The 22,540-nt window shown below is 40.6% G+C and overlaps 1 protein-coding gene across 5 annotated transcripts; it reads left to right on the top strand.

Moving 5' to 3' along the window:
• Positions 1-664: 664 nt before the first annotated feature.
• LOC121902210 (putative nuclease HARBI1) lies at positions 665-21,448 on the top strand. 5 transcript variants are annotated; one of them, XR_006097496.1, is made up of 8 exons: positions 665-706; positions 1,006-1,101; positions 2,605-2,672; positions 2,763-2,803; positions 3,262-3,366; positions 3,604-3,650; positions 10,500-10,712; positions 20,792-21,448. XR_006097496.1 is itself a non-coding variant. In XM_042419469.1 (2 exons), exons 1-2 carry the CDS (start codon positions 20,120-20,122, stop codon positions 20,995-20,997), a joined length of 636 nt encoding a protein of 211 aa, XP_042275403.1. In that variant the 5' UTR covers positions 20,025-20,119; the 3' UTR covers positions 20,998-21,448. The 5 variants fall into 5 exon arrangements, 1 of the variants encoding a protein (XP_042275403.1); XR_006097495.1 differs by lacking the exon at positions 2,763-2,803; XR_006097498.1 differs by lacking the exons at positions 2,763-2,803; positions 10,500-10,712.
• Positions 21,449-22,540: the final 1,092 nt, after the last annotated feature.

The following is a 22,540-nucleotide window of genomic DNA, read 5'->3' as shown; positions in this document are numbered from 1 at the left end:
TAGACCTTGAAACAGATCCCTTATTTTGAGCGCACACTTTAATGACTGTATTTCTGACAGTTCATTGTGATCATCTAATTTTTTAAAATATTTTTACAGGCTACATAGATGCTTTGGGGTCTCACCTGTTTTTTTCCTCCTTTGTAACCTCCAAGGGGATCAAGATCAAAGCTTTGAGGGAGTGCATGTGTGTGTGTGTGTGTGTGTGTGTCTGTGTTTGAGGGATAAAAAACGCTTTACCTGCCAAATCGTCGCATTGGGCTTGACTTGCGCGACGCGACCCGAGCGCGTCCCCGAGGTCTGATTGGAGAGAGAGGGAGACAGAGACGGAGAGAGAGAGACAGAGAGAGAGAGAGAGAGAGAGGGAGAGAGAGAGAGAGCTTCAAACCGGGCACGGGAGCGCGCCTGTGAGCGGCATTTTAATAGAAGGAAGACAGAGAGGAGAGAGAGGAGAGGAGAAGAGGAGGAGGAGGAGGAGGAGGAGGAGGAGGAGGAGAAGAGGGGGTTATTATTCAAGAGTGCTGCAGTCAGACGGGCTGCAAGAGAAAAAATGAGAAGGAGGTGGGAAATTAGTCAATCAGAGACTTATGCAGTGCACATTTTTTTTTCTCTCTCTCTTGTTGTGTGTTTTGCAGGAAAGGACGGATCGGACGGAGAGGAGAGGAGATGGATGGAGCGGCGGAGAGGAGGAGAGGAGCGCCTAAAGGTACGGCTACACCCTGTTTCTAATACAATTTGTCTTCCAAATTTTGTAAGATTCTAAAAATGACATGATATATTTTTTTCACTATGTTTAATCTATCCATCTATTTATGTATGTATTATTCATTCATGTGAGATGAGTCGGGGGGGGGGGGGGTGAGCGCTGAGTGTAGTGGCAGCATGGCGCAGTGCCCGCGTCTTCCCCATACAGCTGACACCCCTGGGAGAAAAGGGATTCGGACCTGAAACCTGACAGTGTTCGGCCTCACCGGAAGCCTCACCTCTGGTTTCCTCTTGCAACAGGTGGCACAGCCAAGTGACGCACAAATAAAACCAGGCTGGAGAAAGGGAAGATGGGAAGATGGGGAAGTATGGATTTCACCAGTCCAGCGCCACAGCGTGGGTGCATCTAATTCAGTTTGGTATCAGGGGTTATGATTATGCAGCAGTGGGGATGGATGTGTGTGTGTGTTTGTGTGTTTTTGTTGTTGTTGTTTTTTTCATAAATGGCATCACTTGAAAAAGAAGATAATCTGAGTGCAGGTGGGATTATCTTTCACACAGGTGGTTAGTTTTAAAATACATATGTTCCAGTATTCTGTGTTGTCATAACTGGGTTATTAATGGTTGATTTCTAATTTTGCTACTCTGGAAATTTAAGTGTATTTTACCCAAAAGCACATGACAACAAAAAATGTAGGCTATCATATCATCTAGGTATAAAAGTGTATAAAAAGTAAAAGTACTCACTATGCAGGCAAAATGTGCTTTGTCACTGTCATAATATATAACAAACTATTGTAGCAGCACTGTAACATAGCAGCTCACTGCCAGAGATCATTCTACCCATTGTATATGCTTTTATAACAATACATTGTATCTTGTGTGCTCATTATATGTCTTTAGAATCACAATCTGCAAAGTAATAAGTAACTGTATCTCTCAACTGAATGTAGTGGAGTTTAAAGTACAATATTTCCCTCTGAAATGTTGTGGAGTAGAGGTGTAAATTAGCATAAAATTAATATACTCATGTCAAGTACAAGTACCTCAAAACTGCACTTAAGTAAATGTACTGAGATACTTTCCTCTACTGCATGTAAGTACTTCATTTTAGTGTTAAAAACCATTTTCTACTTAGTGGATATTTATCATTCATACTCAAAAGCACAGAATACTGTATGTTATTTTACTCTTATCATGTTGACTGCAAATGAATCAAAACCAAAAATAGTAATGTACAGTAATTTCTACTATTTTCACTATTGATAGTGTGCCTTATCTAGTAATTAGTAACTTTGAATATATTATCTGACGTATTAAAGAACAAAGTTCAATATACAGGCAGGACTCATTTTTAGCACACTTTTCAATGGAGTTTACGTATGTTACAGGGGTTCATATGCATGGTTGTATTCTCTTGTTAAGGATGAAACTTCTTCTTTGAATGCACTGATATGTCTAAACTCAAATTATCTTGGACATAATTCCAACTCATGGTCCATTTACTTGGTTTCTCCTGAGCTTTCAACCATAGCCATAGAAAAAGCTAGTAAGTAGACCCTGATTAGTCTGTGTCAAACTACTATTTCCAAGGTCAAGAATGAACTTTCATAGAAGTATTTGTGTCATATTCTTATAAAATTGCATGCAAAATGCTTATTGTATTATGTTTGAATCCAAAAAAAAAATATCTGATTCATTCCACTTCATAGGTAAAAACAGGTGATTGTTTCCTGTAAAGAGCATAATTGATGCAATGAGCCTTTACTGAAACTGAATTAATTCCTTGGTTAAGAGATATATTATTACAGACAATAGTCCTTTGTATGTTAGAGTGTACACATTAGGGAAAGTGTAATGTCTTACTCTGAGTAATTGTCAATGCATTTATGATTACAGCCATCTTCCTTTGATAAAAATCCCATCCACTCCACAAAGCCCACTGGTAATTAAGGACCCTTCAAATAGTAAGTTATCATGTTTTGATAGAACATTCACTCTCAATTATTTCTCATTCAGACAAATCCAGCAGCCTTCTAATGTGATTTATTCCTCAGTATTATGAAAGAAGCCCTCTCGCTCGATGGATTGATTCATGGTAATGTATGCAAGCTGGGGTGTGGTTGATTTCTTACAAGAAACCCTGAAAAGTAGCCACACCACCTGCATGAAAAGAGCAAATCAAGCATTCCTCCTACAGTCTCCTGTGTGTGTTGGTGTAGATTAATATGTGGGACTGCAAGAGTGTGTGTGTGTATGAGTGCTGATATTTGACAGTCTTGGACATGTTCCTACACTGGCTGTGAGTGGCCTGAGGGAAGCAGGCCTACTAGAGAATGAGCCAGACAGTTGGCAAAGACTCTGCTTCCGTCTCAGCTGTCGTTGGTAGTCTGGCCATGTGGCTGAGACACTGCTTCCTGTGTCCAAACACTGGAAAAACCTTGAATCTTATGTGCACTAAATCCCATTTGTTGGATTAAAATAAAGCATTTTAATATGTGTTTAAATGGATTCATGCACCGCACCCCTCATTTGCTCTTGTTTTATCCCTTCCAGCCACTCACTGACTGCTGGGGATGTTCCTGTGCTGAGAATTAATGTTTGATGTGTCGCCCTCATCTGGTCAGAAAAGTAACTGCACCCCATTCACAAGACAGACAGGTAGTGCTGCTCAGGCGAGGCCTGTTCGCTCTATTTCCTCATTTTAATAATGTTTCATGGATTTTTCTAGCAGGGTGGCACACTGCCACGCTCACTGATTAGTGCCTTTGGCCTGTTTGTATCACAGGCACCTGTTGTCCTGCTGCAGCTATCTGCCAGCAGCAGCATTGAAGCAAAACTAATATTGATGCAAATCTGATATTAGGAAAAACACAGTTTATTTCTCTTCTCTTACAGGGAAAATGAAAACACATTTATCTCATGATAAATGAGATAATGTAAAGGTAATGTTTTTCTTTTCTTTTCTTTCCTTTTTTTGAGTTTTAATGTCAAAGTTATAAGGAAAAGAGGCACATTTACATTTACTATAGAGGTTCCTTCTACATTTGATCAGAAATGTTTCAATTATTGTTTCTTAGCATGGTTCACTGTAATACACTAGTGGAAAAATGAGGGACACACTGGGTGGAAGGTTACAGTCTGCTCTAAATCTTGTCTCAATAAAAGGCACATCATGTAAGCATTTAGTCACAAAAGGCCTGCAGTCTGTCATTCTGAGGCCTGGTGTGCAGTTCATGATGGTCTAATGTAAGCAGTAAAAATGGGCTTAGCATTATGCAGTGTTAGGATCAATAGGATTTCACTGCTTGAAGCTGTAAGTTTTAAACTGCTGTCAGTGGGGTAGCACAAGAGAAAAATAAATTCCAAAAATTGGAAGCAGAGGTGAGAATATGACTGGTTTGAGTCCTTAGACCAGTGATAATGAGTGCTACACTTGCTCAGAATGCTAAAGCACTGTTGTTAGTCAGATAAATTTGATTATGACATGAGTTGAAGTCTTTTCTAAAGGATGAAGCTGGTTTTATTCTGTTTTATCTGTCTTATTGCCTACAAAGTCCATGAAAAGCCCATCTGCTCCTACTCTTTAAAACAATAATAATAATAATAAGAAGAAGAAGAAGAAGAAGAATTATATATAGTTTCATAATTTAAATAGTGCATTTCTTTGGGACTATTTTCAACTGTGGATTTATACACCTTTTGTGCTCTAGTGCAATGATTCACAACCACAGTTCTGCAGTTTCCAGGTGGTACGTGACAACATCACTGTACATATATCCATATATTTGTCCTTAGGGGAAAATAAATATACAAATAAGGCTGTAAATAAGGGTGATACTGATCTTCAGACAGACTTTTCTCCCAAGAAAATTTGCTCGAGCAAAATCCCAAAAAACATATATACTTTTGCTCAAGAGAACATCGGGTGCAAAGGAGGAAGTAGTGTTGTATAACTTAGTTATAGAGGGTCGAGGTCAAAGTGGATTGATGGATCGACAAAACATCTGACTTTTACTGTTATTTGGATAGATTAATACTAATAGTCATTTTTTACTGACACATTTGAACTCTAAGTGCAGCTGCTTTTCTATCCAACCAGCTAATTACATTATCCAGATGCCCAAGCAAATGTAAATCAGTCCCTATTTGGGAAACTAGACAGACAACCAGCAGGGTTCTGAGTCATGAGGATGGGGGAGCGCCGCTAAAGATATTCAGTGTCTAGTTCAGCACTAATCACAGGCAGCGCTCACACAGAAGCCTCGGTGCTCACTTCTGACTGATTGTCATTCCCAGAATGTTCTGTGGCCAGTATTTGAATCCAGTCTGAACATGTCCCAATTCTGAACTGACCTACATGTGCACAAGAACATGAACAAAGACATGACTCCCTAGAATGCCCACATGGAAATTAACAAAATATTACCGCATATGATGTCTAAGTTACTATATAATGAATTCATGAAAAATAACAAAGAAGGCAACGAGGAAAAAAGAGAGTAAGAATGTATCTATCCAGCGTAGGATTTAGCTTTTTGATTGTCTTAGCACCACTGTAACAGGAGATGGATGTTTCATGGATCACATACCCAAAGAAGCTGTAATTCCATTCAATTGGCTTCGCTACTGTAGGTCACAAATGGGCACATATTTGTACAGCATAACTGAAAAGGAGGTTAGGATTTCTTCAGCCTGCTCTGTGATGTCTTCACCATCAACGCCTCCAGTGCAAACAGAGATAACGGTTCCTGTGGTGTTTATGTAGCCACTATTTCTGTAACTGTAATTGTGTGCTTAGGTCATAGGATATGTCTGATGGGTTATAAAATGAAAAAGAATCTTTTCCCTGCTCCCCTATCTCCAACAAAATACGTTGCTATACTCCTAATTTTATTTGCCAAAGATTTTGGAGAAAAGTAATGACTGTCTGGATTATGTCACTGGGAACTTTTTTTTTCCAATCCAGGAAGTGTGACATACTTATACAGTACAGACATCGGAGGAAAGAGGTCAAGGTGGATGGATGGGCTAATCACATGGCTTTGACACCAGAAATGGGTTTCCATCCTGGGCCTTGCATGTTGTCAGATTTAGGCTATTTAAAACATTTGGCTAAGAGAACAGTTGCTGTTTGGTTAAAGGATAAGGCTGGCGATTCTCTATATTCTTCTATATATAAATCAACAATGAACTGATCTACTTACATGTATTATGTGTGTATCCAAAGCCTAATATGTCTTATTCCTCTGTGTCGTAGACATTCATTGTTGTCCAGAAACTATTAAAAACAGGTCAGTGAGCCACACCACTGCACTGAGTGAAATGTTCCTTTGTACTAAAGTTCTGTGAGAATTTTACTGTCTGGGTCAAAGTTTTGATCAATACAATGCATACGAATATACATCAGACACACAAGAAATGCTGAGGAGTATTCAGAAGAGAATATACAACAGAGACGTGCTAAGAGGGAGAGACTGAGGGCAACAGCGGACACTAACGATACCTTGTTCTTGGTTGGGCTCAATGCATGGATTCTTTATTGCCTCCAGCCATTGACAGCATAACATGGGATCTGAAGGGGAAAAAATGTTATTTCTGTTGTATGTATAATTGTGTAGTCGGTACAGAGCACTTAATTTTCTAAAGTTGACTTCATACAAGTTGAAAAGACATAGAAAAATATCAGTTGTTTACAATATGAACTATGTTCCCACACATGCTTAGTGGTGTCCGCCTTACACAGAACTACTATCTAGAGACTGAAAACGTGATCGCTATTGGAGCCATTTCTGAACAAACTAATATGACCAAACTCCTCATGGTGAGGGAACATGTCACCCAGTACAGCAGTGTGGCTCATTGATGTGTTTTTAATAGTCAGGCTATCTTAATTAGGCTTTGGACACAGATACAGTAAGTAGATTTATTCATTGTTGGTTTGGGTCTGCACATGAGATATGTTGACAATATGAAAAATATAGAAAATCGCCAGCCTTATCCTTTAAATATTGGAAAATCAGCGCGTCCCAATATTTATTAAATATGATATATTTTGATATATTTAACCAGGATCACTGTGTTTCCCAATCATTAACCGACATGTCTGAACAGAACCAAAAGAATGTTAATCACGTTTTAGCTGCCAGGAGTGCATATTGTACGAAAACAAATGAAATGTGTTGAAACTGAATGTTTTGCACATATTGTATTTCAGTATGAGCATTTTACTTTGCCAATGAACATTTTGCAGATATGTCTAATATAAGCATTTCCTGGTTATGATAAATGAGTTGTAAATGAGCACAACTAAGTTTTAGAAGACATTGCTGTTTCCTAAATACTTTTACCTCTTAAAGGCCTCTAAAATTATTCAAATGTTTCAATCAGCGAAAGACATATACAACATGCAGTCTGAGGTCACAAGTGCACATTGCTTCCTTTTATAGAGGTCACATACTAAAAAGCTTGTTTTAGACACCCAGTGCCTGTATGGATCATGTTAGATATAGAGTCAGAGTATAAAATGGATTCATTCTGAGATAAGGTTCAGTGTTAAGGTCAAAAATGACAAATAAGAAAAAGCTGGGGACACTGAAGAGATAAGTTGGCAACACTTTATTTGGCCTGACTATTGTTTCTTCTTCAGTATCAGGTGACTAAAATGAGATATTCAACACTATATGCTGCACCTCTACAGGCTATGTAACCCAAACCCCCCCAAAAATAAGAATAGCCTTAACAAGGAGTCTCAATGTGTGCAGGATACTTTCTGCATCATTCTGACATGTTATAATCACTTGAAAATCATTTGGCTATCAGTTCTGGACAAGGCAAATGTGACACATTTTATGGGTGTAACAGTCCAGGCAGAATTATTGCATGTTATCAGCTCGGCAGGACAGCTTTAACCCTAATAGTGACACCTTGTTTTGAGCAGAGTGTGCAGCCCATTATTCTCTCAACTGGAGACGAAAGGAAAATAAATGCTTACAATGCTTGGTAGTTTTACATAAATCGGCAGTGTTTGATAGCTCATTATTTATTTAGCAGCATGCACCGCGGCATGAGGTGCTCCCCTATTTATTACAAACAGCTGATGTGTACAGAGCGTGTGGAAATATGGAAATGCAGAGTCACAGAGAAGCATATGCAGATTGTTAAGTGTCCTAGAGAGGGACGGAGACAGGAGGTTAGCAGCTGGGTCTGTAGTAAACGTACATAAACACAACAACGGCTAAAAAAAATCCCCCCTTTCTAGGATGTATCAGCTGTCTGTGGTGTTTTTTCAGGGTGCTGTTCTCACCGTGTGAGCCTGTCATGGTTCAGTCCAGGGGTCATCTCCTGCGTCCACCGAGACACACAGAGATAGAGACAGAGGTTAATTGGGCTCAGATGCACCTCACTGTCCCGATGGGCTCGGCCTGCCGCTCAGCCAAGACTCAGTCCAAGCCCCAGTTTCCACATGAAGACACAGAGGCTTTGTTCACATGTGCACTGTATTCTGATAGTGGGTCACTGTCTGGTTAAGGCCTGTTTCAGGGGGAAGCCTGTTATTATGCATATCTAACACACCGCTTTGTGTGACTAGTCAGCAAATATGCATATTTCTCACCATCCACCTGCATTTGGAGGATAAAAAAAAATAGCAACATCTGGTGCAACATAGACAATATTTATTGGTTATATGATGTCCAAGCAAAGCACTTGTTCCTGATTGGCTGAAATGTGTCCAATAAAATAGTACATCAGGGGAACTCAAACTGTTTAACCTGTTCTAAATCAGTGCACAGGATACATGATCTTAAAATGTAGGTAACCATAGCAACAGTATTTAAGCTTCACAGTGCCTTACTGTTTAAAGGAATAGTTCTATTTTCTGGGAAATGTGCTTATTTGCTTTCTTGCTGAGAGTTACTGGGAATCCACATCAGAATCTAGACACAAGCACAACTGAATCGTCCAAATCGACCTCAGTTCGACAGCCAATATCATCAGAACCAGCTGTCCTGACAGCAGCACAGCTCCTAAGGTGCTGAAAGGACAGCAGCCAAACTGCCTTCACCAGGCTCACAGCAGAAATGTATGGCCAAATATAGTTTTCAAGTAGGCTCAATGAGGAGTGCAAGGGGAGAAAACTGTTATTTTTATTGACTGATTCTTTGGTCTTATTTCCCACCCACCATAGTTGGCAGGGAAAATATTCCCATAGTGAAATTAGAATGCTCAGAGTGGCACTGGGTTCTTGATCAATCAGTACAGATACCGGTAATAAGTTCACAGCATATGAATATCAAGAGATTTATGTGATTTGAACAGCTTTCTCTGGAGATTATGCTTCAGTAAATGTGCCAGAGAAAATACTATTATAGAAAAAAAAAACACAAAGGGTCCCGTATGTGTCTCATAGTCAGTGTGAATTGATACATTTGATAAAATGGACATCTTCTGTCTGACGTCAAAAACAATTAAAATGTTTTCTACATGAATTACCCTTTAGAAACATTATATCTCAATGGTTTAGTCCATGGCCACACCGCAGTGCACCGTGGTGGAGAGGGGGGCAGGAAGCCACTATACCTGTAATTAGTGAGCTTTGGAGGTGCTGGTAGGCAGACTTTGTTACCTTCAGACAGGACCACGGTAGCTGTGTTCCCATTCCAGGTTTTTATGCTAAGCTAAGCTAAGCAAAGCAAAGCTAACCCTCTCCTGTCTGTAGTTTCATACTCATAGATATGACAGTGCTATCGATCTTCTCTCAGCAAGAAGGCAAATAGGCCTATTGTCAAACTATATCTTCTCTACCAGGTGTAAACGACTCCTGGTTAAAATGTTATAAAAACTATTAAAAATGCATAATGATTTGAACACAGCTTCTATATTTTCCTTGTGGTATAAGTGGGATATTTCAGGATGAAGTGTTCATTGTTTTTTGTGTTTTAGGACACCTCAGCCTGCATTATCCTATATGGCAACTTGGGTGTTTGTAAATGACAGTGACAGTTTAATAAACAAAATATCTGTGGTGACTGCAAAATAAGCCCCTTTCTGGTGATCAATACCTCTGCCCCGTTCTTAATTCAACTTGTCAGGGAAAATAAACTTCTTGTTCCATGCCTCATACCCTACTCTCCGTTGACTCTCCTGTCTCTTTTTTGCTGCAAATGATAAAACGAGTGAGCCAGAAGGGTAGAAGCTACAGAAACTAGTCAGTAATAACCTAGTAGATATGGGAAAAGTTTATCTTATGACCAGAATAGGACATTGTCTAGGTTATTATACACAGCATTTTTGTACACAACATTTAGTGTAAGTCCAGCCTGAGGTAAATGCTACAGATTTTAAAACTTCTTGTTAACTATTCTTAAATACTGTAATGCACTCACATAGTCTTATAAAAATGCACATGTGAAATTCATTTTTAACATGTAAAATGTCCAAAAAACACATAACCTCATGTGCCACATACCACATATATATTACATGTGAAATTGTTGTTTTCAAAAGTGAGTTTGTCTTACATTTCAAATAAAAATTATATACCTATGTGCATTTTTTAAATAAATGCAGTAACACACAAAGATAATTAAAAGAGAATGTGAATATTTCATTTTTCATTCATTATGTTTAGCAACTAGCAGCAATACATAGTCATTCCTAGTCAGTTAGTTCAATAGATATCTGTTTGACTTCAGTATACCAGTATAAAAAATATAAAATTCAACCACATGAGAATGGAATGATATTAGCTCAGTATATTCCGTCCATTCATCCATTTTCTGCTGCTGATCTAGGACCAGGTCACGGTGGCATCAGACTGAGTAAGGAAACCCAAATATCCTTCACCCTGGCATCGCCCTCCAGGTTTTCCTGGGAGCCCGGTGTTCCCAGGCCAGAAGAGATATGTAGCCCCTCCAGGGTGTTCTGGGTCTGCCCCGGGATCTCTTACCAGTTGGACACACCTGGAACACCTCCAGAGGGAGACATCCAGGAGGCATTGTAACCAGGTACCTAAACTACCTCAGCTGGCTCCTTTAATAATAAAATAATACATTTTATTTGGAGGTGCCTTTCAAGTCACTCAAGGTCACCTTACAAGAAATAAAAGCATAAAAGAATTAAAAAAAAAAAACATCAATTAAAACAAAACATTAGCTTAAAAACAGGTGAGGTGCACAGTGTCCAGTTATAGAGAGTATGCCAGTTTGAACAGGTGAGTTTTCAGGTGGGACTTAAATGAGGTGATTGAGTCTGACTGTCTTATATGTAGGGGGAGAGAGTTCCAGAGCCTGGGTGCTGAGCAGCTAAAGGCTCGGGCACACATGGTACTGAGGTGTGACGTGGGGATGGATAAGAGTCCAGTAGAGCGGAGGGTGCGGGAGGGAGTGTATTCATGAAGGAGGTTGTGGAGGTAAGTTGGGGCTAGGTTGTGGAGAGCTTTATAGGTGAGGAGGAGGTTTTTGTAGTGGATGCGATATTGTACAGGGAGCCAGTGAAGTTGAATGAGAACAGGGGTGATGTGGTCGGATGATTTGGTACGGGTGATGATCGGGGCAGCCGAGTTCTGAATCATTTGCAGGCTGTTGACAAGTTTGGTGGGGAGTCCGGTGAGGAGGGCATTGCAGTAGTCAGTGCGGGACGTGACAAATGAGTGAATCAGGATTTCGATGCTGGATTGGGACAGTGATGGGCGGAGTCTGGAGATGTTGTGAAGGTGGAAGAATGCAGTCCGGGTGATGTTTTGAATATGTGGTGCAAATGAAAGGGTGCTGTCCAGAATGACACTGAGGCTCTTGACTTGTGGGGCAAAGGGTACAGGGAATCCATCGACGATGATGGGTGGAGCTGGGGTGAGTTGGGATTTGGTAAGGGTGGATTTGGAGCCGATGAGCACGGCCTCGGTTTTATTGCCGTTCAGCTTCAGGAAGTTCCTGCTCATCCAGCTCCGGATGTTGTCAGGGCAGGTGATGAGGGAGGTGGGGGGGATGGTAGTGGTGGGTTTGGAGGAGATGTAGACCTGTGTGTCATCGGCATAACAGTGAAAATGGACCCCATGGTGACGGACGAGAGTGGAGGTAAATGGTGAAAAGAAGTGGACTGAAGACTGACCCCTGGGGTACACCCAGTGAAACACCCAGACTTGTGGTTCCTTAATAGCATGAATTGTTGGCGGTCAGTGAGGTATGATGTGAACCAAATGCAAAGGAGCAGCAGCTCTACTCTAAGCTCCCCTGGATGTCCGAGCTCCTCACCCCATCTCTAAGGTTGAGCACTTACAATCTCTGGAGGAAACTCATTTTGGCCACTTGTATCCATGATCTCATTCTTTGAGTCACTACCCAAAGCTTAGGGTGAGGGTTGGGATGTAGCCCGACTGGTAAATTGAGAGCTTTGCCTTCTGGCTCAGCTCTTTCTTCACCACAACAGTCCGGTACAACACCTGCATTACTGCTGATGCTGCACTGATCTGCCTGTCAAAATCATGCTCCATCTTACCCTCACTTGTGAACAAGTGAAAAACCCCAAGATACTTAAACTCCTCCATTTGGGGCAGCAACCCAGAGCACCATGGCATCAGATTTGGAGGTACTGATTCTCATTCCAGCCACTTCACATCCAGCTGCAAACCATCCCAGTGGCGTCATGGCGTGTTAAAGCCAACAGAACCACATTATCTGCAAAAAGCAGAGAAACAATCCAGAGGTCCCCAAACTGGACACCCTCCTCCCCCTGACTGCACCTTGAGATTCTGTCCATGAAAATCACAAACAGAATCACTGACAAGGGACAACCCTGGTGGAGCCAAACACCCACTGAAAATGGGTCTGACTTACTGCCAAGAATGCAGATACAGCTCTCACTGCGGTTATATAAGAACCTAATGGCTCGCATTCCCCTGTAGTACTGCCCACAAGGTGTCCCAAGGGACACAGTCATAAGCCTTCCCCAAGTCCACAAAGCACATGTAGACTGGATGTGTGAGGTCCTGTGACCCCTCAAGTATCCTTGCCAGGGTGAAGTGCTAGTCCACTGTTCCACGACCAGGATGGAATCTGCATTGTTCTGACTCAGAGGTTCAACAATCAGCCAGAGAGCTCCTTTCCAGCACCCTGGCATGAGCTTTCCCTGGGAGGCTGAGTAGTGTGTTCCCCTGATAGTTGGAGCACACCCTCCAGTCCCCTTTTTTGAAAATGGGAATTACCACCCTGGTCTGCCAGTCCGCAGGCACTGTCCCCAATCTCCATGAGACACTGAAGAGGTAAGCCAGCCATGACAGCCCAACTATGTCCAGAGCCTTCAGCATCTCAGGGCGAATCTCATCCACACCTGGTGCTTTGCCACCGGGGAGCTTTTTGAGTACCTCAGAGACCTCTGGCAGGGATATGAGTGAGGTTTCCCCTGAGTCATCCAACTGCGCCTCCTCCATAAAGGGCATGTCCGTTGGATTTAGGAGATCTTCTAAGTGTTCATTCCACCACTTGATTGTGTTGCCGTTGAAGGTCAGCAATTCTCCACCCTTGCTGAAAACAGCTTGGGCTAAGCCCTGCTTCACCTTCCTGAGTAAGGTGAGGGTTTGCCAGAACTTCTTTGAGCCAACCAAAAGTCCTTCTTCATGGCCTCCCTGAACTCCTCCCACACCCAGGTTTTTGCTTGAGTAACCACCTGAGCTGCCACCCTTTGGGTCCTTCAGGAGACCCCTGGGCCAACCAGACCCGAAAGGCCTCCTTCTTCAGCTTGACAACCTCCTTCACCGCTAGCATCCACCAGCAGTGAAGGAAGTTGCCACTCCCGACAGGCACAGACAACCTTCCGGCTACAGCCACCTCCATGACTAAGGTCCTGAACATGGCTCACTTGAATTCCATGTCTCCAACCTTCCCCAGGATGAGGGAGAAATTCCTCCAGAGGTAACAGTTGAAGACCTCACGGACAGGGGCCTCTGCCAGAGTATACTCACTGACAAAATTGACAAAACAATCATAACTCAAGGTCCACTCACTCATCTTGTTTTGGAACTTTTGACTGTATTACACAGTCTTCCTCAACAGATGGAGTTAGCCCAGTTGGTATGGAAGTAAGTGGATCTTGAGTAAAGATTTACTTATTTTTTTGCTTGTTTGTTTGTTTCTAAGGTCAAGAATGAACTGTCAAACAGTACATTCATGTTTTAGTGAAATCTTACTACAGATGTGACCATATCTATGATTACAGCTGAATATATTACTATGTTGTAGCAGACCCTACATGGACTAAAGGATAGAATTCACCAAATCCTGTTGAGAAGTGGTTGTTAAGCACACACTGGGTAGTTATCTTCACGCTGTACACAGTGAAATGTTGACTTGCTCCTTTTAAGACATCTGTGGGTACCATAGTAACAGCAGCACCAGATGGTGTAATAGCTGATGTTGTGTTACTGCCATTTTGTCATTGTCACTGTGTGTGTATGAATAAATGGCCACACAGAGGTGCAGCCAAAAGAGAAGTTATAGGTCGTGTTAATCCCAGCAACTCCTATAATGTAATACATGTTATAATGATGTCATGTGGTCAAATGTGCCCAGATATCAGAAAATGACATCATCAATAATTAATTAACTTAAACTCTTCAGCAGTGGGTTAACACTTAGCCAGTCACAAAGGAGCACCAAAGCTAAGGCTGAATTCACACCAAATCAGGCATTAGAGTGAAAACACCAGTCTCCCCATCCTTTTGAATGGGGGTAGTGCATTTAGTCTGTAGGGGTGGGGGCCGCAGCAGCCTGCAGTGAGAAAGTTGAATTAGAATCAACTTTTGGAGAAATGCAACTTGACGTCATGCTGCAGTGGCCAATCACAGCCGGTGATCAGACTGATCAGAGCTGTGCAATCCTGCCATGAGGGAGGGCAAAAACTTTACTAGGACAAGGGGAGGACATTTCTTTTCATTTGATAACGTTAAAAGTAAAGTTAGACTTTGCTGACAGCCTTCTGAAAAAGATGAGAGAAAAAGAGAGAGAGAGACCACGCAAATGAGCTGAGAGCACCAGTGAGAGAGAGAGAGCAGCGGTGATCGAGGGAGCAAGAGAGTGAATGAAGTGAGCGAGCAGTGGTAGCAAGAAAGCCAATGAATGAGATAAATAAAATGTTATTTTCTGATTGTTTCACAGCAGTTACAAATAAGCACACCCACATCTCCGCACAACCCTGCAGAGGTGCACTGTAATGCCTGATTTGGTCTGAATACAGCCTAATATCAACACATGCAGTGTGAGTGACAGTGGCACAGACACTCAAGCAGAGTTCATAAACTCACTCTGTTTTTTCTCCTTCCTCTCGCTGTCTTTCCAACATCTTCTCTCTCTCTCCTCGCTTCAGTCTTTTGATATGCTAAGCAGCACCCTATTTATAAATTATTGTGAGAGAAAACATACTAGGTTAGGGGGCAAATAACAAATGCCCCACGTCTGCTGAGGGAGAGACTGGGATAAAAAAAAGAGAAAACAGAGTTTGAGCGAAGAGAAAAGGGGATTGTCTGCTTGGTAGCTCCCTACAAGGCATGTCACCCAGGTTGAATATGTACATATCATTATCTTTCTCCTGTACTCAGTGGTAATGATATAAGACAGGGTAAGGGAGAAGAAAAAGCCATTATTCAGTGGAGCTGTGAGCCAATAAGCATGGCTTGTAGGCTGATTTCACTGATTCTCTGAGGCCGTTTTGTACACAAGCAAGCCAGTCCACTGATGCTGCAGCACATGGTGACCAAATTCTTTGATTAAAGAAATACTATTTTCATCATTTGCAATGATAAAAAAATAGCCATTTAACACAATAACTTTTTTTACCTTTATTTTCTTATTCAAGTGGTAGCTGGATGTTGGAGCAAGTACTAAAGTGCTCTAAGATGCAGTTCCTCGAATGACCACTAGATGCTGACTTTGTAATGACCGACTGTATTGAAATGAATGGGAAATTCCCAAATTCTCTCTAGTGATACAATGTTCTGTACAGGCATAAAATTGAGACCAAATCCAGCTGTATCCAATTGGAGCTGCCAAATTTGAAACCTGATAGCTTGCCAAGCTAAGGCAATGCATTGGCTACTATCCGTCTCCATTGGCCATCTACTTCCAACATGACACATATGGACCCAAACAATTGGCACAGTCAGAGCAATGAAGAGAGAAATTTGGAAATAACCGAACCAAACCAAACTAGGGACCTGTCAAGGTAGCAGAATTATAAGGCAAAAATTTAGAGATTTATAGTTGCAGAATATTAGAACTCAAAAAGAAAATTTTCCCACAAAGAGCATGCCTTAAAAGCTAACTTCACTTTATCTAATGTGTGTCTTTGTAGTGTGTTTGCGAAATTATTGCAACATCAAGATAGTAACACAGCTAAAATGGTGTACGTTTGGGGGCATTTTTGCTAGGTGAATATCAACTACAGTGGTTGCAGACTGCAGCCAGTTTCTCAAATTGGAATTGTCTGTGTTTGACAAGGTGGCACTGAGCCATAAACCCACTTCTAGTCTTGCAAACCTTAGATGACAACACAAATGCTATGTTTATGTTTTAACACTGCATACAGCTAAAGCAGTAAAAAGTTTAATTCAGCTGAGTTTCATATTAGAATTCTGTCTTAGTTATCATTTTAAATTCAGTTATTTCTAGGTAGAATTCATTGCAATACTGTAACTATAGCTAATAACTGTGATTTTCATTTGTTTGCACTGACAATATCTGTGCTTTCACTGCAGTGCTTGGCACCTGTGCTGACACATTTCTATAGTTTGAGATGCCAAGTTGACAACACTGTAGCCTACAGAAATTCACACATTCTTCTTTAATTTCCATAGGGATGGAGGTGTGAACATTTTTTTCCTCCAGCTGGCAGTTTGTGTTTGCAATAAAATCAGTATGGCATGAATGTGGCATAAACATTCATGGTCTCTCCCACATGCATATACAGTATACATGGACATTAATTCTGTGTCTTGAGAGAGGTGTTAATGGACACTATATTCCCACAATGCAATGTTTAATGGAAATTAAGAATCTGAAAGCTTGCAGCTCAGCAAATCAGACAATGAATGAATGCTATAGTAATATATCATTGTAAAAGTACTTTTACTAGTAGTCAAACACAAGAAAAACAGCAGCATTTGTCATTAGTTCAAATGCTTAAAATGATCTATGTTAAGTTTTCCTGACAAGTAACCTCTTTTGGCAATGTGAATAATGATCTGCCCCTTTTCAGAAGCAAAGGCAGACATAATGTCGTGTTGTTATTGGGCTGCAAAGGCTCTCAAGGAGGTGTAAATGGTTGGGTGAATGTGTCCAAACCAATCTATAACAACAGTACACATTGATTACTTTTCACCATGGCCATGATCTTTACCAATGCTAACATAAACTTAACTTTTTGAAGAAGGGAAGAACTGGAAAACAATGTTGTCATGCTGGTCAGTTGCCAAATCAGGAAATGCTCATGTCCATTGTTTTGGAATACAATGGGAAGCAGCAAATTATCAAAATTGGAATTATTTGGTCATTTGTCAGGTATGAGGACTTGTTGTCATTGATACACAGTGTAGTTTTAGAATCCTGTTGAATGGGGACACAAGGTCACTGTCCGGTAGGTCATTTTTCAAGAAATTTCCTCTCTATTCCAATTTGTTTGTAATCAAAAAAAGGAACTGGGCAGTTAACATGCAATATCCATGCATATTAGATGTCATGCACGGAGAGACAATAAAAAGACACCAACCTTCAAAACAGTGTTAATTTACAGGAATTTATTTCCACATGAATATACTTTTGATTGACAGGTGACCTCTGGAAAGTGGAGTACCGAATCACTACATGTGCGAGCTTATCAAAAATAGATGTTATCTGAGTCAAAAAGACAGAGGAAATTCTCCAAGGAAAAGTAGAAATATCCCCAACAAAAATGAGGGATAGTAATCATGCAGTCAATATTCTCCACCAGCATGAGTAGTGACATGAGGGAAATAAAGAAAAGAGGCTTTTGTGCAAGAAATCAGGGTAACAAACAATAGTGACTCATAGGCCATGAGTCAGTCTGCTCTCTGTATAATGTAGCAGAGGTGCAGAGGTGCATATATAGTCTAGTGAAAGTATGATTTCGATTGAAGAAAAATTATAACAAAACAATTTAAGTGAAGTAAAGCAGGTAAGTATTGTAGTTTTTGGCTCAGTTGACCCAGAGGATACAGCAAACTGATGTCGAAAGGCTATAGTGGGAAAATAGAAAGTGACCAGGCTGTTGTGTGAAAGCTCAGTAAACACAGTGGAAAGGAAAGGTTACTTTATTTTCTTTTGCATAGATTTTGGAAGGTAGGTAATCCAAAGAAAGTCTGGCAAGGCCACATGAAGGACTACAATGTACTATGATTTGACTGCTGTTCAGTCTAAAAAGGGTAATCTTTTTAAAATAAGCATGCTATGTCACAGTATGTCAGGTCACACTCCTTAACTCTATATCATAAGTACAAATTTATTCCTTAAATTTAAAATTATTGCAGGGACATCAAACGTTTTGGCAGCACCAGAGAGCCCATAGCTTCAAACTAAATTAGACTTTTTCTGGTTAAAATCCATCAACTGTTTCTGCAAAATGATTAAGGGATTCAGTTTAATCTTCCCACAGCCCACTTTTTGGGACCCAGCCCAGCCAATGTCTGATAAGTGCTGCTTTCAATCCGCACTTTCCAAACATTCTCATGGTTAAAGACCCTGAAAAAGATGTTCTTTTTGAGGAGGATCTCTGCAGAGTCACATAATCTTTTGCACATAATATCCCTTAATGCTTACTTTGGTTGCGGTGTTGCAGAAATACTGATTCGATCACGTCTTCCCTTTGACTTTTGCTTGATTTAGTGTACTTTTTCAATCAATGCTTTATTGCAGAGTGGCACTTAAAGTGAGACAATGTAACTTTTGAAAAATGAATACATTTTTCCTCTTACAAATGAAATGTTGAATTCATGAGGAATAAAACACATCCTTTCTCAGTTCTGCACACTCATTATTCTGTTTTGCTGATACAGCCTTTTCTTTATCTGGTATGACCAGTAGCTTATGCTGGTGACTGTTAATTACAGCTAATGTTTGCAAACTTCACACAAAACACTGTTTAACTTTCAAGACTTGTTCAGCTTCTTCCTTTTGAATCTCTGTTGTTTTATGTTTATCTTTTTTTAAATTTATTTTTGAGCAACCTATCTCTTTTAAGATTTTTCTATGTCTACAACACGAAATGTACATTTCTCAGCAGAGACAGTCTTATAACAGTTGGACTCTTTCCAACCTTTCTGTAACAGGACAATCTCTCTGACCCACAGGCCATCTCTTCTTTTCTTATCAGGCTGAGGACACACTAAAAGATTATCAGGCCATTTTATATCCTGACATTTGGAAGGGAAATCCTGATCTGAGGTATAGCTGGGGTCGATGGTCTGAAAAGATTATCTGGTGCTGATGTGTGATGGGGTTACAGATTCAGTCTGGACAGATCAGGGACCTCGTATATAACCTTTGCGTACGCACAAAAGAAGTTGTGCGCCAGTTTTTAAGCAAACTTTGGGATTTAAAAAAAACAGACTTTCCACAAAAACTCTGGCCCATACGTACGCACATAAACTGCAGAAATGAGTAACTGCGACTCCAATGGTAGAAGGATGAAACATGAGAAACAGTGTGAGATTGATACCATTAAAATAAAAAATAAATCAAAATATTACCTCTCACGTATGATATATGAAAAGTTCATTTGCAAAAATGGATAAAAGCCATTCTGACAATGAATAACAAACACCTGTTTGAATGATACTCCATGGAGTGTACACAAAAAAACATGATTAAGGATAATAAATACAAATAGAGATTCCTGGTATTGCAAAAGAATCCCTCAAATATGCTCTGTAATTGGTAAACAATACTTGCATGTTATGAAATGTATTCTCATAAATAATAAGGTGAAAAGCAGGATAAATTACGTTTACACTGATGCTGTTTTCGATGCCTCAGTCAGGCAGTTACGAGGGTATAGGTTCATATGTTATCAAATATTAGATATTGTGTTTTATAATGTGCTTAGTTTTTATTGCTTTTAGATCATCTTATTTCTGTGTATTAAATGTGTTTTTCTTGTAAAGCACTTTGTACTGTGTTTTGAAAGGTGCTATACAAATAAAGTTCATTATTATAATTATCACATGTTCATTGCGCAGAACTGTCAGTGAGATAATGGCCCTTTCATTATTTACAATCAGGGTTATTCCCACACCTGAAGGTGCTATGCTAGCTTTTCAGATAGAATCAAATGAGTGGGTATAAAAAGGCATGTAGTCATAATGCATAATGACACACAATGGCTGATTTGGCTCTATTGGAGGATGTGGTGAATGGAAGATTTCAGAGAGAGAGACCAGCAAGATTTACTGGGCGATGATGATGAGTGGCTTATAAGCCAGTTCCGACTTCCACAAGCTGTTCTCTTGGATCTCTCTGCTGTATTGGGCTCAGCTTTACAAAGAAGCAACCACAGAAACCAAGCCGTGCCACTCCCACTTCAAGTCCTGACAACACTGGGATTTCTGGCAACGGGCACTTTTCAGAGAGAATTGGCTGACAGGTCAGGGATATCTCAGCCAACCTTTAACCGTGTTATGACAGATGTGTTAGGAGGTATAATTGGTTTGTTGCATCTCTTCATAAAGTTTCCTTACACGGTGGGTGAACAGGCAAATAAAAAAGCACAATTTGCAGCAGTATCAAGTTTCCCAAATGTAATCGGTGCTATTGACTGTACTCATGTTTCTATAAGGACACCAGGTGAGAATGAATTTGTTTTCATTAAACAAAAGCATTTTAATTCCATTAATGTCCAAATCATGGGTGATGCAGACATCTTACTGATGAATGTAGTGGCTCGGTGGCCTGAGTCAACCCATAACTAGTTTATATTGAGAAATAGCGAGGCTGAGCTGTGTGTGATGGCTGGCTTCTACGTACAGATGATTAATGTATAAAACTTTCCTCTACTGCAGGTCCTAACCTATTCTCTAACCTTGCAGGTGAGAGTGGATATCCCCACCAGTGGTGGCTGCTCACCCCTTTTCTCAACCCACAGAGCACAGAGGAGAGAAACTACAATGTGTGCCACAGCCAGGCGAGTGCTGTTGTGGAGAGCACCATCAGGCTTCTGAAGGGCAGTGGCATTGCCTTGATGCCACAGGTGGAAAACTGTCATACAAGCCCAAAAAGGTGTGCCAAATCGTGAGGATGTGTGCTGTGCTACATAATAAGGCACAGCTAAGGAATGGGGCTTTACCCCCTGACACTGATGGTCATGTTGGCTCTACCCCGATCCCTATCCCCAGGCAACCCTGCTGCCATGTGCCAGTGTGTGGATGTGATGCGTTGCTTGTAAAAGCTGCAAGTTGATTGTGATTCATAAAGGGAAACTTGTATGGGAAATGCATGTGCACTGTTATAAATCAGAATATTTTAAGTGTAAGCACTTTCTGTGTTTCGTCCATTCGCCACCTTCTGACGTCAATCCTGCACACAGTTTTATAAATGAGGCCCCTGAGCTGCACGAATATAAAACCTAACATCCTTCAAGTCCTGAGTCAACAACTGTGAATCTGATTCCACCTAAGTCTGTCCAGTATAAGATAAATACAGAGTTTTTTTCAACTATGAATCATGCAAAGCTACTCTAGTGGAGTCACATCAAAAGGTGGCATACAGACAAAACACAGAAAGTGCTTACACACAGAAATATTCTGATTTATAACACAGCGGGCAAACACGTCCCACGCTGGTTTCCCTTTATAAATCACAATCAACTTGAAATTTGGTGCACATCTTGTCCCACCCTTGTAACGCCCATAGTTGCCAATAAATAGTCAGTGAAACACCTCTAATTAATATTCAGTTCAGCCTCTGTCTCTGACAGGCAGTCTTAGCTCCTGTCTGTTTAGGCCTTCCACACTGTTCTGATTGGCCAGCTTTCCACTGTATCAGGGTTGTGTTAAGTTACTGCTGATGAAAACCCAACATTTCCTGCTTTTGCAGCTTCATATTAATAGCTTTTAAACCACTAAATAATGGGAGACTTTTATTGTGAAGAATTTACAGGAAATTAAACGTGTTCCTCACCGAACACAACAACATACGGACATATTTGGAGCTCTTTCTTGAGCAGATCAGATAGAAATAATGCAGGGAGGAATAGTACAAGCAGAAACAGCCACAGTGATGATGACATTTGATGAAGAGCTGCAGACAACCAGCACCCTCCAGCACAGGTAAACTACTAATTTTACTTTGCTCTGCTGTGTAATGGAAAACACTAGTGTGCCAGCTTGACTCGAGTCATGGCTCGGCGTGACTACTCTCAAAACAATGGAAAAATGCCATGATGTTTGCAGAGCAGATGACTATGTAAAGAAATCCCTCATGAGCCGACGTCAGGCTGAAAGTAGAAAAAACCATTGGAAACCAAGCGTTCAGAGCAATCTGAAGCTGGTGCTTTTTGCTCACAGGGGTTACTTCTACATACGTTTACCTCATTATTTGACACTTTGGCCACATTTAATATGAGCATCCAACACTATAACACTATATAACACTATATATATGACTGAAAATAAGGAATAGGTCGCCCTTTAATGTAATTGTGAAGATTACAGTCAGTAAAACAATGTCATTGATGCCTATATAAATTCTTCCCTAATCAAATACGCTGTTATAAGTTATTCCTGGTGCTGTAAATGTGTCTAATTCTGACACGTAAATGTGTCACCCAGCTCCCTGCA

This window comes from Thunnus maccoyii, chromosome 8 (assembly GCF_910596095.1).
Source record: "Thunnus maccoyii chromosome 8, fThuMac1.1, whole genome shotgun sequence".
NCBI classification, from domain to species: domain Eukaryota; kingdom Metazoa; phylum Chordata; class Actinopteri; order Scombriformes; family Scombridae; genus Thunnus; species Thunnus maccoyii.
Note: the sequence above shows the minus strand (reverse complement) of the source record. Positions and strands in the feature narration are given on the sequence as shown.